At 50.0% G+C, this 18,620-nt stretch overlaps 1 protein-coding gene across 7 annotated transcripts; it reads right to left on the reverse strand.

The window, feature by feature from the left end:
• Positions 1–474: 474 nt before the first annotated feature.
• On the reverse strand, positions 475–17,052 carry otd2 (homeotic protein ocelliless). Of its 7 annotated transcripts, XM_031991705.2 has the most exons (8): positions 16,893–17,052; positions 15,911–16,464; positions 7,739–8,085; positions 7,404–7,555; positions 5,195–5,379; positions 4,463–4,583; positions 3,414–3,620; positions 475–2,443 (listed from the first exon to the last, which is right to left on the reverse strand). In XM_031991705.2, exons 3-8 carry the CDS (start codon positions 7,992–7,994, stop codon positions 2,342–2,344), a joined length of 1,023 nt encoding a protein of 340 aa, XP_031847565.1. In that variant the 5' UTR covers positions 7,995–8,085; positions 15,911–16,464; positions 16,893–17,052; the 3' UTR covers positions 475–2,341. The 7 variants fall into 7 exon arrangements, with proteins under 7 accessions (XP_031847565.1, XP_031847566.1, XP_031847564.1 ...); XM_031991706.2 differs by having other exon boundaries at positions 7,739–8,082; positions 15,911–17,052; XM_031991704.2 differs by having other exon boundaries at positions 15,911–17,052.
• Between the last annotated feature and the right edge of the window lie 1,568 nt (positions 17,053–18,620).

The following is an 18,620-nucleotide window of genomic DNA, read 5'->3' on the forward strand; positions in this document are numbered from 1 at the left end:
TACGATCTCTTAATAAATAAAAATAGTATACCAGTGAATAATTACCAGTTCCTTTTTTTTCATGAACCAATAAATAAATCAAATATATTCAAATGAGTAATTAGTAATTCAGTAATAATAAATGTTTAAGATATTAAATATTTATGACAATAATTAACCATTTCTGAGCGAGGATTTTCAGAAGCATAGGAAATTGTGCGGCGGCTAAATTTCAGGTACTAGTGTATAATAAATAGTTCGAACTTTAATTCTCAGTTTTCTTTTTGGAACAGAGTCGAAGACCGTCGCGTTTTTTTTAACGAATGGAATTTAATTTGATCGGAATTGAGTGTATTGTATCGCAGACCAGATACAGATCCTATAGGGCAGAGGAATTCGAAGCATTCGAGAGGAATATCGATGGAAACGGATATAGGCATGGATTGGTTACAGGAAAATCCAGAATACCGCGAAATGAAAGAATGCGGTGGATAGTACAATTCAAATTTGATATATTATTTCATACATCTTATGACACGTACGTCGTTGTTCTCTCCCTCGGTAGTCGTAGTATCGTATTCCATAGTATTTATAATAACAATCTAAACAGTCACGTTACTTACATCCCTACGTTTAATATATACTTCTTTCGCTTTACATATTGGTGGTTACGTCTCTGTATCACTTCTATCATCTATTCTGAATCGATGCTCGCGTCCGTGGAGCATGTGAACCGCGCAAAGGAAAACGTCTTTGTTGCGAGTACTTCGGCGTAACGGGGACCGCCTGACGCGAGGAAAAAACAAGACGATTAATTTCGTTCGCAACGTCTGAAACAGTACTCCGACGTCTGCACAGACCGGCGAACGTTCCCGGATAGTCGAGCGGATGAAACTGGAAAGGTACGGTATGACGGGAAATCGATCGGAATAATAAAAGCGGTTATAGATTCATCTTCGAACATTCCGTTCTATCTTCGCCGTAAGCGCGTCGTTAACCGTCGGATCTGGAGTGGAGACGGATGCCGAACCCGTTGCTTAATCACGTATTTATACGTTCCCAACAAATTGATATCTTCGATTCCCCTCCGAACGAGCCCTGTCATTTACGCGGATCCGCCTTTACTCCGGACCGAGAGGTCACCGAACGATCGCGAATACAACGAACGGAAACGGTTCACCGAAATCAAAATATCTTCAAAGTGGCACTAGCTTTCTCCGAGCAATCCCTCTCTCGGCGATCCAGAATCCCGCCGCGTTGAAATGGTACATATTTACACAGACGATCAACGTGTCCCTCGTATATATATTCTATATACATGCCATATATGTCCTCGTGTTCATGCACGCGCATATTCGCACAGAACTCTCGCTGACATCCCATCGAGCGAGGTGACCGAGGGATTCGGGTGTTCCTCGTGATTGCATCCTGGAAAATTCCGGCTAACTACGTTGACTCTTTCGAACGGCGCACGACTATTTATATTATATACATCAGAGCCCTCGACCCCGAGAGGCGCGGTCCGTTCGCGAACGATCGTCTCGTTCCAGTTGATGAGTGAAAAGAAAAAATTCGCAAACGTTCACCGGACATTACACATCGTCGCGGGCGAACGGTGTTCCGAGTAACACTAACGTCGCGCAAGGAGATACCGCGCGGTAAACGAGCGCGAAGCGCGCGAACAATTATTCTACTTCTCTCTAATGGGCTGCGCCTTCCTTCGTTAAAAGGTTCCGCGATGATCCTCTCACCCCATCAATTTCCGTTTCCACCGCGGTGACTAGCGTCGTAATGATTGTTACATCTATCATGGCGGATCGTTCGGCCACGTTCGACACAATATACAGAATCGTTATCAAATTGCACGTAAGATAGAAAACCGTACGCGACCCGACCGCGACCGTTAACGCAGACGCGATGTGCATTGAGCAAACACAATCCGAAAGAAACGTGGACAGCGATATGTGTGTTCAAAGACAACTAGGCGAACGCTGGAAATTGGTTTTCTTCCCTGCTTATCGATACGATACGCTACCTAAGAATCCAAACTTATAACTTCAACATTACTAACGAGGCGTCGTGATATAGCACACGATCCCTCTTCGGCCGTACCCCAAGGAACAAATAGCATCGAAGAAATTTCGATTACGCGTGGTTCTGTCGGGAAAAGCAAGTGAATCAAGAGACCGGTGGCGCGACGCGACGGTCGCGCGTTTCAACGATATGTCTGTCTCGCGCGAAAAGAATCGCCTTTGGCCACGATCGCCAAGTCGATTTCCAGAATCCGCTTTCTTAATTAGTGACGATGATATGTACCATAGCCTTGTTGTCCCCCGTCTTTTCTTCTCGTTCCCTCCGGGATTCACTTTCGATCGCCCCATCCGGCGCTATTATAAAACCAAGACGATGCGCTCTCGTCCCTCGTTTTGCTCCATGTATTGTCCAAGCCACTACCTCCTCCATCCTATAAACAAAATCAATGTTCATCGGAGATGTGTAAACAGACAAATCAAATGTAATTTCAGCTTGGCGATATCGGTATACATCTGACCCTCGATTTACGCGGACCTTCCTCACGCGAGCTTCTTTTTACACGGTAAATTGGAACACTACGTAGTTTTCGCGATCTCAATTTAGTAACAGCGAATGAAATATACTTTTGTCTTCTAAAATGTCATTGTTATTTCTTTTGTTAAGTTACGTGAAATACATATGTATTTCTAAAAGTTATACCAGCTCTTCGCAATATTTCGTTCTCCCACAATAATTTGATTGAACCCACGTGGAACGAATTTTCGAATCGAGGGTCAGATGTTTCTCGAGTGGTTGAAAAAATATATTTCTCCACGTTTCATATCAGTATCATTCGAATATAATTGTTAACCCTTTGCATTCAGGAGGTGACTCAGTCACCACTTGATTTCCTAAGTGAAGCTATAAAGTTTGATATTTAACACTAGGCTTACTGGCGTTTATTATATGGTTTTTCCATTGTTCCTAGGAAAATTAATCTTTATTCGTTTAGATTTTGGAAATTGGGGATTTAAAAATACTTTATTAGAATATACATTCATGTAATTGCATCAATGAAAATTGACATAAGCGTTTACAAAGTAATGTTTATAAAATTCAATATGCGTAAAATTGATACGTTCTGTAAAGCTAGTGTTAATATTATACTTCACATAATGCATAAATCTGAGAAATATTGACGTAAAATAGCTTTGCCCGTCAATTCGCGTGAATTTGTCGAGCTGGTTTTACAAAGTATCGTCTTCATCTCATCAGAAAATGTTAAAATATTTCTAGTGAAAAACTTCGGAGTGCAAAGGGTTAAAGTTCCTCCCTTTCTGCCTGCTAAATTCGTCCGAATCGAATTTTCCACCCCTCCGTTTGCATCCCTCTGCATTATCGCGAAACAGCCCCATACTTACCACCACATTTAACTGATGCGTCGCGGGGGATAAATAGTCCATGTTGGTGTAATAAGAGGAGTAGTTTTGATAACACTGTTGCTGAGATGTGGTTGTTGTCCATGCTAACCTCTGATGGTCACCAGGGAATCCCCCACCGTTCTCCGTCACTGCAGGACTCCAAATACTACTGCTACTGCCACCGCTACTGTACACCGTGCCCCCTAACTAAACAGATAAAAGAGTTCCCCTCGGTTTTATCTGCCACTGGTAACGCTATTCTACCGTAGACTTTAAAACAGAAGCTTATCCCATGGAACCTTCACGCGCTCTGAAATACCGACGTTCATCGTCGGTATTTCAGAACTGCACGTCTTGTCACAGACAAAAAAACAAATTAGCTGACATTTTACGAAACTTTGATTCACGAGAATTACTTGCTAGTAACATTTTTATAACATACCTCGGATCATATATTATATTTATATATATTATATATTATATATTATATTATATAATATATATAATATTTATATATATTATATATTATATTATTATATATATTTATCAATATAAATATCTATTCATTACGAAGGCTCTATTTTTTAGAATTACGCGTTAAGCTGGAGCTCTACTGGATTATTTATAGAACTGTTAACCCTTTGCACTCGGAAGTATTTCGTTGTAAATACTTAACATTTTCTAACTAGGCGAAGATAATATTTTTTGAAATTAACTCAAAGAGAAATCACAAGTAAACTGAGAAACAAAGCTGTTTTATCTCAATATTCACGCACCGATGTATTATACACGGTTCAATATTAAATATCAAATTTTATAATTTCCATCAAATCAGGTACCTGAGAGTCATCTCTCGTGTGCAAAGAGTTAAGTGCGAGAAATGTAGATTATTTACTGAAAAATAGGACGTTGAAGAATTCTGCTTGATATAAATGACAAAACTCATAAGCAGGTATTTGGTGGTTGACAAAGAAGCGTTTCATACTCGCCCCACCGTGTATCTCGAACGCGATATTATTCGTATAAATTATTGTCAAACGAAAACTTACACTTGGCGGTGTCGTGCTTGCTGCCAGAAGTAGACTGGTCGCACTTCCCGGTGGTTTGTACTGAGGAGAATCCCTTAGAAGTGCTGGTGAACTGGCTGCTGATCCACCTGTACCGCCGCTTCTGCACACACAAATTAAAACTATAAAATACATGTGTAACAAAACAAAACATAACTTCACACGGTGCTTTTCCTGCGATCATCTCTGTACGAGTACACTTCGGCGTATCCTTTACAATCCTTTCGGTAAAAAAGCAATTGCTCGAATAATTAACCCGTGGAAGGACATTATCGATGACCTCTCCTACTTCTCGGTTTTTTGGGGATTTCGAACGATGGATTGAATCGAATCCAATCGTTACCATCCAGGGAATAAAAACGATAAGAGTATTCAACCGGGTTAACCCCTTGTTCTACAACAACGAGTGAGACTCGTGGTGAAGATTTTCAAGATGATTCAACAAATATATATATATTACTCAGTTCAGTCGAATTCAAAGTAAATTTTATTCCTCTGTAATCAACTATTATACTTAAAAGAAGATACAGGCATAACGTATGCTTAGAATTTTTCTCTTCTTCTAATGAATTATCAATGACAAAGTAGCCGTACTCAGAGTTGAGAAGGAAATCATAGGCCAAAGTGTTAGGAGTACCTTATTCGATGGGAGGACAAGCTGCAACGCGGTCTTTCAGATGAAAAGGTAGATATATTAACGTAATTGGAACTCACAGGGGTGTTGTAGCAGGCACCGCAGCGGCTGGCGTGGGCGTGGTAGCAATCGAAGGACTTTTTCCAGAGGGCGGATTGTTGGTCGGATTTCCCGAGGGCTTCTTCGACCTCGGTGCTTTGTCCTGTTGTTGCTGTTGTTGCTTCTGCTGCTGCCTACACTTGGCTCTACGGTTTTTGAACCACACCTGCGAGTACACGGGCGTCAATGATTACTTCTCTCGTCGAAGGAACATTAACGACAGATAATTGAACGACGGATGATTGAAAACAACTTGTAATTTATACTTCGGCAAACACGGCCAGCAATCCCATGGGGTAGAAGCGGGATGCTGCGCGCAGCTTTCACAAAGCTGGAGTAATAGCCAATTATAAGGAAATGAAGCACCGGTGCAACTATCAATTACCAATGAAGCCGAGTTTGGTAACGCAAGCGGAAGCCGGCACGCGTATCCGACTTGCTCGTGCCCTCGCTATCATTGGGGCAACGATATCGCGAGGATAGATCCACGGGGCGACCCACTTTTCCAAAAGTTTCGTTTACTTTCGCCGGTTAATTATCGAACGAAGGGACTCGTCGCGTCGGCGAGCCTCGGTCGAAATGGGAACATAATCACTGCCTCGCATACGTTCTCCGATCGTCACGGCGGATCGCCATCGGCTGTAAGCTGTCGGAGACAAAAATTTCGCGAGAATCGTCGGTCAGCCCCGGATTTCTGCGTTGGTATTCAACAGACTCGTCCTTCGATCCACCGTTCGCCCTCCTAGATTTCCAGAACGCGAGAACGACCTCGAGAGAAGGACGCCGGAGAACGAACGAGCTGGAAGAACGAAGACGGGGAATAAAGTGGTAAGAGAGAGCGAGGGAGAGAGAGAAAGTGAGAGGGAACGAGAGGACGGCGAGGGAGGCGAAGCGAGAGCAAAGAGGAGAGGGAGAGAAGGTGGCGAGAAAGAGAGGAACCTAGAGAAGCCCTGCGCGATCAATGTTAGAAGCGGAGAGGTGAGCTTGGGTTTCTACGGATTTTCTGGGGAACGACACGGGCGACCCGCGTTCTTCCACTGAAGCTGTTCCCCGAGGTATGCCCTTACGTACGCTATACGAATTCTTCGGTTTTAAACCGCCATCGCTCGCGTTCCGAAGTACTCCACCTTATACTCGTCATCAAATTTTCCCATTCTTGCGAAAACAATGTTCCAGGTTGTAATTCTAGTCTTTGAACTGGAGTACGCCGTTAGAATGGCGACGAGGAGCTTGCAACCCTTAACCATTTGCACTCGGTGACTCACCACTTGATTTGATGTAACAAAATTATAAAGTTCTATGTGACTTAGGCTTCGTATAATATGTCAAATAAAGAAATAAAATGGCTCGGTTCACGTATGTTTTCTCAGTTTCGAAGAATAGAGCCTATATTTTATAGGAAAATGTCGAGAAATTCTGGTGGAGAACTTCCGAGCACAAAGAACGAATCCTGTTAAGAGAAACAGTTTCAGTTCCGCGACAAAGTCGCAGCTCGCGTTGTCTGTCGGGTGGGTTCGATTGAAAAGCCGCGCGCAGGGATCAGAGAATGCCACGAGCCGAGAGGAGAAGGCTGCTGTCCTGCAGTCAACGACGACGAACGTGCAGAAGACTATGGGCCGGTTTGGACCCATTCAATTCATTTGCGGGGCCGGGGACCAGGTGCGCCGGCCCGCAATTGCGGATGCGATGCGCCCTTTCCGCCGCTGATGAGGGTGGAATATGCATGGCCACGTTCACGGACCCTGTCGGCTTCGAAAGTCGATTCGGACGACACGAAGTCGTTCGTGACGGCGTCGAACGTGAACGATTCCACGATTCGTCCGGCGAATCGACGGACAATCTCCGTCACGGGAGTTCCTCCTTTGACCCGCTGAAAGGCGCACCGAGACGATGCGAATGGTTTTTCCCTTTTTCCGGGGGCAGCGGGGCGGCGCGCCGCTTTTCAGGGAGGAAACAATACGAGCGACACGGGCTCGCCCGCTCACGGGGTGAACTACTAACTTGGTTAATACCCACTATCCAGGAAACACGAGCGTTCGGTAAATCGATGCTGTCTACGGACTGTGTTGTCTGCATGCCGACACTGGTTCCCCTAGGTAACGAGACACCGAGCGGGGTATCCCCCGGGCGTTTTCTCTCGCCGTGCGAAACCGCCGTCTTCGCGATACAGCCAAACTTGCCGGGACATACCTGCACTCTCGACTCCGGGAGGTTGATTTTCATCGCCACCTCCTCCCGCATGAAAATGTCGGGGTACTTCGTCTTCGAGAACAGCCCCTCGAGGATGTCCAGCTGTGCACGCGTGAACGTTGTCCGCTCCCTTCGTTGCTTCCTCGGGTTGCCTTTAAAAAGCGACCAGATCGCTGTTTAGAACACCGCGACTTTCGTTCAGGATCTTTCGCGTCTGATCACTCTATCCGTTCCCGTAGGAACACCGATGAGAATTAGCGTGAATTCGATCATCGGTCCGCGGCGAGAATAGATTTTTCATTATTTAGTAGTAGTATAAGACAAGGGGCACTCACAGTAGTAGGACTCACCGGCGGGAGTGCAACCGGGGTAGCCGATGGTGGAGTGCAGGGCCTCTATGGGCGGCATGCCGAGGGCACTGACGTAAGGGTTGGTCTTCAGGGCGCCGTAGGGGCCGGCCGCGGACGCGCCAAACGCGGCGGGCCCGAAAAGCTCGGAGGCCGAGGTGGTGGAGGCGGCGAGGCCCCCGAGATCGGTGGCACCGGCGCCTCCGCTGCAGCCGGAAGTACCGCCGAGGCTGTTCGGCCACATCACCACCCCCTCGGCCCCCACCACGACCACCCCCCCGCCCCGCGGCCTCTTTATTGGGACCTCCTTCGCTCCTCCGAATTACCCACTGCTTCTGAAAGTCAAATTCAAAGGTTATCTCCTCGCGGCCGAACACTTTTCGTCGAACATTCGGATTTAACACTTTGACAAACTAGATATACACTCGTCAAAACTTCTACGCAATCGAAGCAATTTTCTTAACAACGCTGAAACTAAGAAGTCGATATTCTTCGTAACGATTGCTCTACTATCTTTCTAGTATCTCAAACAGAATTCAGTTTGTTTGTTTCATCACCGAGAAAAGTAATGTTTAAGTTTATGCGAATCATGGTGTCACCCGAATTCGGTGTAGACACTGTTTTGCAGATAAATCGAGGAAGTATCTGTAGACCGTATTCAACCCTTCGCATTCGAGAAGCGACTTTCAGTCACCGCTTGACACGGTGAAGTTATAAAGTTTGATATTTGTAGGATGCATCGGTATGCGAAGTGTTGAAATGAAACAGCTTCGTTCTCTAATTCGCGTGTGATCTCTGTTCGAGTTGGCTTCGAAGAATGTCGTCTATATCTCGCGTGAAAGCATCGAGTGTTTCTGGTGGAAAACTTTCGAATGCGAAAGGTTAATGAGAAAACTGCTGACAGCGGACGCTGCACCCTGCTCAATTCACTCTATTATTGTTCTCGTTACCGTACATTTTTATAAATATAAACGTCGTTCCTTTTATCTGCACTTTCATACTTTTAATGCTTCTAGCCAGCGCAGTAGAGACAGATTATTATTATTGTTATTATTATCGTTATTTTTATAAAACGGTTGCGCCGACTGTCCGCGCGACTCGGGAGTACAAGCACGCGTGGGCGTTCCTAACAATTGACGTAAATTGTATCCTGGTCTTCGTCGCGTGTATGTTATTGCCGTCCATAAGTATCGGATCAGTTACGGGAGATTAAATAAACGTAAAAAGTTGTTAGGGAATCGCTGGAACCCAACCAACTTTTTCACCCGGTGCAATCCGTTCGGCTATAAAGAATTCGTGCGTCGAACGTTGCGGTGCAAATTTCTCCAATTATAAGTAACGACATTAAATCTTCCTTAAAAATCTTAAAACCACGGGAACAATCCGTCCATGGAATCTATTCGTGGAAACTGTGCGAATTGCGGGGTTGCGCAACGCCGCGACACGACGCACAACTTTTAATAAGATACAGTTGTGTACGGTAATTACGTAAATAGCATCCGAACGTAGCCGAACGCACGCGCCTTCGCCAAGGTACTGCAAGGGAAAAGGTAAGAAAGGTTGCGTAACAACCGTTAAATATCACCTTCTTCCCAATATCGGCGGATAATCTAGTACTTACGGAATCCGGCGTAAGTACGTACGTCACCGCGAACGCTTCAAGTGTTCGCGTTCGTTCGCTGACGCCGATCCGACGACGTCGGTGCATACGCTTGCCTAACCCCGAACGACTCGCGCCGAGACGGACTTCGGAGGCCGCGGCTCGCGATAATTTCAGCGGGAGGGAAGCCACGCTACGAAACGGAAGTGGAAGATAATGGAAAGTTCCCGGGCACTTTATGCGAATATCGAAACCGATCGCGGAAGGTGGAACAAACGTCGACGCGGTTGGCAGCTGGCTGCGGGGGATAATCCGAGGAAGATGCAACACGACTCCGACGCTTTCCGAAACCGTCCACGACCCTCCCCTCCGGCCCGTGTACGACAGCGCGGAGAGGCTAATTCAGAAACCGCGTCCTCTCTCTGTCTCGAAAACCGAGAACGGTTTGGAAAAAAAAAGGGACGATGATCCTCGCCGCTTTCGGGTATAGCGTCGCAGCCTTTCCGCCTCGCGTTTAGCCGTTGCTTAAGCCGCGTTTTATCCTCTCCGATTACAAAGTCAAGAACGTCAGCCCATCGGCCTCGTTCCGTTCGCCTTTCGATCTCGCACCTCCGCGCCCCCGAGGGCTTATTAATTTATTTGCCTTTCCGTTTATTACATCCCGGCTGCACACGTTCCACATCTGCGTCGCGACGTCGTCGACCCACGGAACATTGTTCTCCGGCGAGCGGAGTCGCCGTCTCCGCTGGGACGACGGGGATGGCCGAGCGGCCGCCTCGCATATGTCTCGGATTAAGGAGAGCTAATCGGCCCGGTAATTAACATGTGCGACGCGAAAAACAATCGCGCGACAGAAGGCGGCCGAGTGTTTCCGAAACGATTCGTTTAGAACGATTAAGAGCACCGCGCTCGGGAACAACACGCGCAAACACGCGGAGTCGCGCACGGAAACAGCGAAGCTCCCGCTTCGCCTATCGCGCGCCGCTCGCCAGCGCGAAATGAAATTTCGCATCGATAAACCCTCTTTAATGGAGCCATTGTTCCCGTTCCGCATCGGTCTCTGCGTCGGAACCACGAGTTTCGTATGAAAGGAACTACGCCGCGCGGAGGGCGGTGTTCGGGATACTCGTGCGGTTGCTGGAGCGAAAGTTCCTTCGCGCAAATATGGATGAAACACCCACGTCGCCTCTCGACCGCTACTCGACTTTCCCAGTGTACAGTGCCCCGCCGCGTTTGTCGTCGAAACTTCTAACGTTTCCGCCTCGATTCCCGAATACAATCCCTCGTCGCGCGGAAAACGTAACTCCCGGCGTCGGATCTCGCGAATTTCGCTCATCGAATCGAAAGGAAAATCATCCCCCGTCGCGCCGCCGAAGATTATTTACACCGTTCCGAGAAACCGGAATGAAAAGCAACGAATACGCGGATGCGGAAAGAATGGCCGCGACTCGGAACGATACAGCGCGAAATGATTTTACCGTTTAATTGCGTTCTCGGCCGGAGATCCTTCCTGCGAAATGAAGTTTCAGCCCGATGAAAGAGAATCCATAAAGAGCGAGCTTTCCCCGTGACGTCTCTTCCCCGGCTGGCTATATTAAAATTTGGCTCGCTATGAAAAGAAGGCCAACGAAGAAAGGCCGGCAGCTCGTACTACCCCTCTCTCTCTCTCTCTCTCTCTTTCTCTCTCTCACTCTCTCTCTCTTTCTCTCCCTGTCTCTCGAGGGTCCTCGTGGAACAAGTCAGGCGCGAATCTCTCTACCTTTGTGCACTCGTGCGCTTTACACTAACCACAAAGCACTCGTTACAAGCCAGCCGGCGCGGGAGCGCGGCTGAGAAACGTGCAAACAATCACCGGACCGCGATAATCGGTGTTTCGATTTCTTCCGCGGGATCCGCACCACGGCGAGGATCGCGGCTGCGGTCTCCGTGTGCCGGAAAACTGTGCGCGACGCGGTGACCACCGGGACCGCACATTTAATTCGCGGTGACGATTTCCGCGTCGATACCGATATATCCGGGCACGGTGCACGGAACAAAGGCCGCAGGGTTTCGGTCGGGGGCTCGCGACTTCACCGCGAATCTGCCACACTTATTTACACTGGCGTGATATTAAAAGCCCGCCGCGGAACCGAAACGTTCGAAACGAAAGCGGCGCTGGAGGGGAGCCCGCTCGAGAATCCTCTCCGGTCGCGATTGCCAGAAGTCTCTTTATCTTTGTGCAGTTCGGCGCACAGGACAATGCACTTGTTACAGGCAGCCAAGTGTGGACAAAATGCCCAAGTCGCCACTCGATTGCCCCTCGAGGACACTCGAGTTGTCTACGAGCCTGCTGTAGCGGAGAGGCCGAGGGAACCGGCGAGAGTCAGAGAAAGACGGAGACGGTCTGCCTTTTCCACCCCCGATGAATCGATCTCCCGCTGCAACCAGCCACCCCCCACCCTCGGCCCTTCGTCAGTCCGGCCCTACTGCAAACACTTTGCGTTACCAATCGACGTATATACCGGCACGCCGTCCCTAATGACTGTTAAATCCCCATTATTGCGTACCGCGTGCGCGCCCGCGTTCTCGAGGTTAGCCGTTCGCGCTCGAGAATTCGATATGCGACCACCCGGCGGATTCTATCTTCGAATCGGATCGTGTAAGTACCAACTATAGGCCACGTGCGTCTTGTTTTCGCCACCGACGACCGGCTCCCGGGCAGGAGTTACTTTGTCACGGGAATATCTACTCGCTCTTCCATTTCACGATCGATTAGTCGCGATACGCGTTAACGAGACGCGCGTCCAACGTGTACACGTATGGGTACGTTCGGTGTTGCTTTCAGCGTTTATCTAGAAAAATGTCATGGTCGTTCTCTTAAGACGAATCGTTTCACGTCGAGTCGTTCTGCGTTCCGTTCGATCGAACGCATCCATCGTAGCGAGGAGAAATACGAACATACGCGGTGACTAGTCGCCGTACGGAGAATCATGGTCGGTGATATTTTAATTTCGAGGCACCCCGTCGCGGCCCAAGGAAGAAATATAGCGGGTTTCGCGGAGGCTGCGAGCACAATTTGCCTCGGAGTTCTATTCGGTGGTGCGCGAGGACCGACTACCACTGGCAGAGCTATCCGTGGAAAGTTAAGTTCCGGCTGCATTGTTTCCAGGAGTGTTTGCACACAACCGCATTGTTCCTGAAGAGCAAGCACACTCTCGCTCCCGGCGTCCACAATGGACGTGTACCGTGTATGTCGCGCACAGTCTGTGCGTAAAGAGGAGAGCTCCGCGCGCTCGCTGGTAGCACCAGGAAAACCCACACCGGGTACTCACGGGGAATTAACCGATTTTACCAAATACGCGTTTCAGCTACCCGGCCTCGCGTCCCGGCTGGCTGCAACGATCTTTATTGCGGAACGTCTCGACGTCTCCTCCACCCTCGAACGATGAAATTGCGTCTTAACGATCGTCGCCGATAACGTCGCGAGATGACGGAACCCCCGAAAAGCGGGAGGGCGGCGGCGGCGGCGGCGGTTCGCGGCTCGTTCCGCTTCCACGAAACCTCCTCGGAAAGAAGGTCGCGTTCCGACACTCGAAAGTCGAGGGCGGATTTTTCCGCGGAACAAAACCTGTCCACGAGCGTCTTCCATGCCGTGATCGTACTTGAATGCCTCCGCTAAGAAGTGGCATCCGCGTAGTCACGGGGAAACGTTTCTTCGCCGAGTTCGCATTCAATTGCCACTTAGCCCCGGAGCACGGCGTTTTGTTGCGCGCTCATTGAGCGTAAAACTTAATTCCCGTGGAAAACACCATGGGCAACGCGCGCGTATATCTCCGGCGTACACGTAGGTAGGTATATACCTATCTTCGGGGCTTGTTCTTTCACTCGGATAGTTAGTTTTTATTCCCGTCTCGGAGGGAAAAAGATTCCACCGGGGGTTGCTGCCGCTCGTACCCTACCCGCCGCAAGGGATGAGCTCTTTTTCTTTTCTTCCAGTTCCACCGTCTCGTTGCTTCTTCCGATCTCATTCTTTTCTCATCCCCCGGACTGGTACCGGGGATCGAAGGAAACTCGCCGATCGCTTCGAGCCAATTTATGAAAGGTTTCGTGCGATCGGATCGTGTCGGTCACGGCTTCGCCGCGTCGTCGGTTCGGCCGCCCACCTTAAAGTCCCGCGCCATTTTGAAACCGTCCACACGTGGTAAACACCGATTCTTGAACGTTGCTCGGCGATCCGAGGGCGAATCCGTTCGACGTTAGTCCTCGAATGATCCGGATGGGAGTTAAAGCTCGCCCGAGGATTCATAGGTTTCGTATCTGTACCCAAGATCGCGTGTACTCTTTGGGAACGACAACGATTCCGAGCGTTTCCACGAAAAGACGTCCGTTCCGGCGCGCAGGCTGTCGCGGGGAAACGGTTCGGCGTCGCAGGATACTTTTCTAAGACGCGCGACGATCGGTCGCGATACAGTTTTCCGCGATACATACGGAAACCCGGCACTGACTAGGATTCGAAGCGTTCTCCGCTCCCGCGAAGGACGCTCCGCCGCGTATACACGACGAGGAGACGAAGGTCCTCCTCGTGGAAGGCGGACCTTAACCGGGAGGGAGGCAAGCCAAGAAGATTACCGTAAGCAGATTATTTCCGTGGAAATCCTGCTGGCCAACTCTCTCTCGGTCTACGGCGGCACGCTCGAACGCTTTGGAGCCGAATCCTCGCTCGAAATAGTAGCCGCCAACCGAACGCCGCGTCGAGTCGATAGGATTCGCGTGAAACTCTCATCGGCGTTTGCGAACGGACCGCCGATAGTCAACCGCGAAATGTATTTACACAAAGATACCGGTGAACTGTCGGGTTCTCGTATCGTCGGTCGTTCACAGTTTCCTTCGCGGATAAACCGCGTGAACGCCGAAGGCCGTACGGCGCCTCGTGCCTTACTCTGTGGTGGATTTTGTTTTATCGTTATCGTGGGTGTAACGGTAGCATCACGGCGACATCCGCGTTTCCAGCGGGCCGATCGGCGTGTTATTCGACAGTAGTTCCCGGCGTAGATGCAGTTTATGAATCGCTCGATAAAACGGCGATGCGGGAAGAAATACGAGCGGATTAAATTTTTCCCGGCGGACTCGCGCGCGGTTATTTAGCCGCGGACGCGACAACGAACATTCGGCAGTGGCCCGGTGAAAAGCTCCCGGTGCTGGTTGCGATTAATAAAACGCCCATCGACGCTTGCGCGAAAGACTGCACCGGATTAACTTTTTCCTCCGGCAGCGTATCATTTGCTCCATGAAAAGTAATGGCCGTAAATGCTTTCGCTCGACGACAAAAATTGCAATACCTCTCGCTCGTCCTTCTCTCTCTCTCTCTCTCTCTCTCTCTCTCTCTCTCTCTCTCTCTCTCTCTCTCTCTCTCTCTCTCTCTCTCTCTCTCACTCTCTCTCTCTCTCTCTCTCTCTCTGTTTCTATCTCTCTCTCCCTTTCACTCTTGCTCCCTTTGTGTTTTTCGCAAAGAGAGTCCGACCCCGGAAACGACAACCGAGCTACCAAATTTTCACGAAAACTCGGTCGACTAGAATAGGAACACGCGTGGGAAAAAAACAATTCGAGCGGAGGGTTGTTTTCCAACCCGTTGTAACTCGTCGGACTTTTTCGCGATTCCAAATAAAAATTCCCTCTGGTTGCGTATATATCGGCCGTGCGCTTCCGAGCACAAATTTATATATTCTCTCTTTGGTCGGATGAAAGCTACCGCGTGCGCTTCGTCGATTAAATGCCGGAATTTTCGAGGTTTTCGCGCACCGGAGCGCTCGAATTCGGTTGATTCGGTTGCTCGGGATTTTGTCCTCTCCGTACCCTCCACCGCTTCATCCCCCTTTCTCCCGTTCACTGAAAAAAATAGCCGCGCACGCTGCACCACCACCATAAAAATGAACGTCTAGAGAACGTTACCGTGAAACTTTCCCTTTTCCGCCCGCGTCCCTCGAGATGCATCAGACGGAAACGAATTTTCCCGAGAATACCATCGCCGCACGCAACGACTGGTTGTGCCTCGCGAAGTCGAAACCACGGCCGAATCGGTGCAGTACACCGCGTCGCGCGTTAACGGACACTAACGATCGTTCCTGCGCGTAAATATCACCGACAGCGGCGACCAAATGACTCGCAAAACACAAGATTCCGATGTGCTCGCGAAGGGAAGCCCAGTCACTGTTACGAAACGGGTAAACACGCGATCGATAAGCGCGTCGCTGACGATTCTTGGGCACCACTGAAACAAACCTCGATTGGAAATAACGTCTGGTCGATCGTCGATCGACGAGAGAAGCTTCTCGTGTCGCATCGTCCTTGCGAAATTATCCGCGACACCGGGGGAACGAGTCGGACGGATCGCGGGGGCGCGATCGGCCGGAAACCATGGGTACACCGTAAACAAATTGCACAACACTCGAAAAGACCGCGGCACAATTGGGATCGTCGTCGTTTCGTCAAGTACACACGCGGAACGGAGGTCACCGTGTTGATAAACTCGGACCGCGACAGGGTCGGATGTTCGCCGCGCGAACGTCGAGCAAAGTACTCACCGTTGGTCCGTGGGAATCGTAGCCGGCGATATTCCTCGTCTCGGTGCGGTTAATCCTTGCGGAGGTATCGTCCCGGTGGATGCAAGGTCGGGCCCGATAATGCCGGTGGCGTTCGACAGGGTCGAAAGCGAAGGTTAGGTATCCGGTTAGGTTGGTCGCACGGCACACACGCTCGCCGCTACTGCTGCCGCGACGTTTCGCACTACCGACTCGACGAAACCGATAGAGTGTGTATCACGGATATGTAGACCGATAATGACTATTCTATTCGCTAATCCGTCCGCGTCTCTCTCCTTCTCTGTCACTGACACTGTCCCCTCTTTATCTCTCACCCTATCTCTCTTCTTTCTCTCTCTTCTCTCCTCTCTCTTTCTCTCTTTCTACCTCTCCACCTCCGCCACCCCCTGGATTCACTCTATCTCTCTCCCCCTTCGCGGTGACTGTCCCACTCCGTGCGGCTCTCTCACTCTCTCTTCCTCCTTTCTCTCTCCCTCTCTCTCCCTCGTTCTCTTTCCACCTTCGAGTCGGCTATCCTCCCGTCCGTAGGTCTGTCTCTGTCTCGCCCTCCGCGCGTTCGGTGTTCCGTGTGCGGGATGTGGGACAGACCCGGGACAGATGGACAGGGATAGACGGTAGATAGGTAGGTAGAGAGAGCAGCGAGCGCGGCTAGGCTATTATAGCAGGAGGGCGTAGGAGAGCCCAGCTCAACTTTTCACGAGAACTTTAGTTGTTACGGATCGCTCTCTTGGCCGAGGGGTTATGCGCGAGGGGGGCGCTCGTTCGCTCGCTCGGCTCTCGCCGCGGGAGACCGGACCGCGAGCGGATCTTTGGGGTGGGTCGGAGGGAGGCAACCACCGCTCGAGAAGGGATGGTGCGCGAGCGAAACGCGGCGGGACCCGGGGGGTAGCCGTTCCGATGGAAGGGGACACGCCGGAACGATCACGAACGGAGAGGACGGACAGAGAGAAGGACTGCCGATCACCTGGACTGAACGAGACGCAAGTCGTGTCGCGTTTGCGCGTACCGAAGGAAAGAACGGGAGAGAGAACCGGCGAAATTGGCCTTGCGAACAAGGAGAAAGGGAAGACCAGAGATAGACCGAGCCTAACGCGAGCCGGGAGGGAGCGAGACCGAGCCGTGCGTACTGCTGAACCGCGACTGCTCGTGGAAAGTCGGCGTGGCGAAAGGAGGAGCATCCGGGCCGCCGTCGCGCGGTGGGGAGCCAATCGCGTTCATTCGCGTGAACCAACCTAACCGACCTAACCAGCCGCGATGGCAACGCTTGCTCGCCACGACGTTACGTACAGTCTGTCTCTAAAAATATATTCGAGGTTCGGTCCTTGCTTCATCCCTCCGCCCCCATTCGCGTTTTCCCTACTCCTTCGACTTCTTCTTCTTCTTTTGTTCCTTCTCTTACCCTTTTCTTCGCGCTGTTTCGCCGAAAAAGTCCACCGAGCGGAGGGAATACATCTATGAAATAGCCGAATTCGCATTGTTTCCTATAAGGGTGGTCGGTCCTACTTTACGACGAACTTTTATGGGGATCACGATCGATTCGTAGATCGGTTCGATGAACGTTGCGATAAGGAAACTCGAAAGAATGGACGAGAATAAACCTCGAGTCCGTACTCCCTTGACTGAAACGAAGCGGTATCTTTTACATTACGAGCGACCGTGAAACAGCCGCTTCCGACGCGAGATAAGAGTATAATTCCGTGTAGTTGACTTCGCATCGCGCAGAGGGTGGACTCGTATATCGTTGCCGGTGGCAATGAACATCGAAACGCTCCGAATGACAACACCGTTCGAATCTCGTCACCGCTCGACCCGTTGAAACGTTGTCGATTAATCTCGTTACGGTAGAAGAAGGCACCCGTCCGGCGTGTTACCGTTTTTTTTTTCCCCCGAAACATCGATCCCCGGCTGCGATACTCTCCTCCTTTCGTTACGCTCTGTAGCCAGGTGATAGCTACATAGGCCGGCGTATACCCACAACATAGCAATTTAACTTGCTCACGTGCGAGCGGTTAATGCTCTTACGGGATTTCGAAAAGATCAGCCAGCATTACTATGCTATTAGCGTAGCTAAAACCGGCTTGCTTCCATAAACCTATACTAACATGCAACCACTTTATTCACGCCGACCCATTCACGTACTCTTAGCCAATTTTCCTCATTGACCGATTGACTTGTCGCGCGAGTCCTCGGCACGTGACCCGCGCGTTTCGACCACCGAAGTTACACCTTTTTCTGTGCCGCTGACCGGTCCCATCGGCCCCGTGCTCCCGGCTCTTTCACGAGCTGTCGTGTTTTGACACATCTGCGAGCATAGAAATCGCTTCGTCGCGACGCGGAACGAATTCCGCCGCGACTGGAATAGCCGACATTACCGCGTAAGTCAACGGCGAACGATCGTTCCGAAACGTTCGACCGACACGCGAACGGAGCACGCAGCGTCGATCGTTCGTTCCAAGCACGGGCTCGATCGGCGAATACAGCCGATTGCGATTCGAATCGAGCCTAGGATTTCTCGGAAACGTGACGTTCGCGGTGTAAACATTACACGGTATTAAAATAAGAAGCATCGATCCCAATTCGGAGAGTATAATTAATTAATTGGTGATCGCGAATGCTTCGACATCCTATTACGCGGTGCGGAATAGGTTCGAGAACACCCACGCCGCGAGTGCGGTGAAACGCGACGAACGTA

This window comes from Nomia melanderi, chromosome 2, assembly GCF_051020985.1.
Source record: "Nomia melanderi isolate GNS246 chromosome 2, iyNomMela1, whole genome shotgun sequence".
Lineage (NCBI taxonomy): Eukaryota > Metazoa > Arthropoda > Insecta > Hymenoptera > Halictidae > Nomia > Nomia melanderi.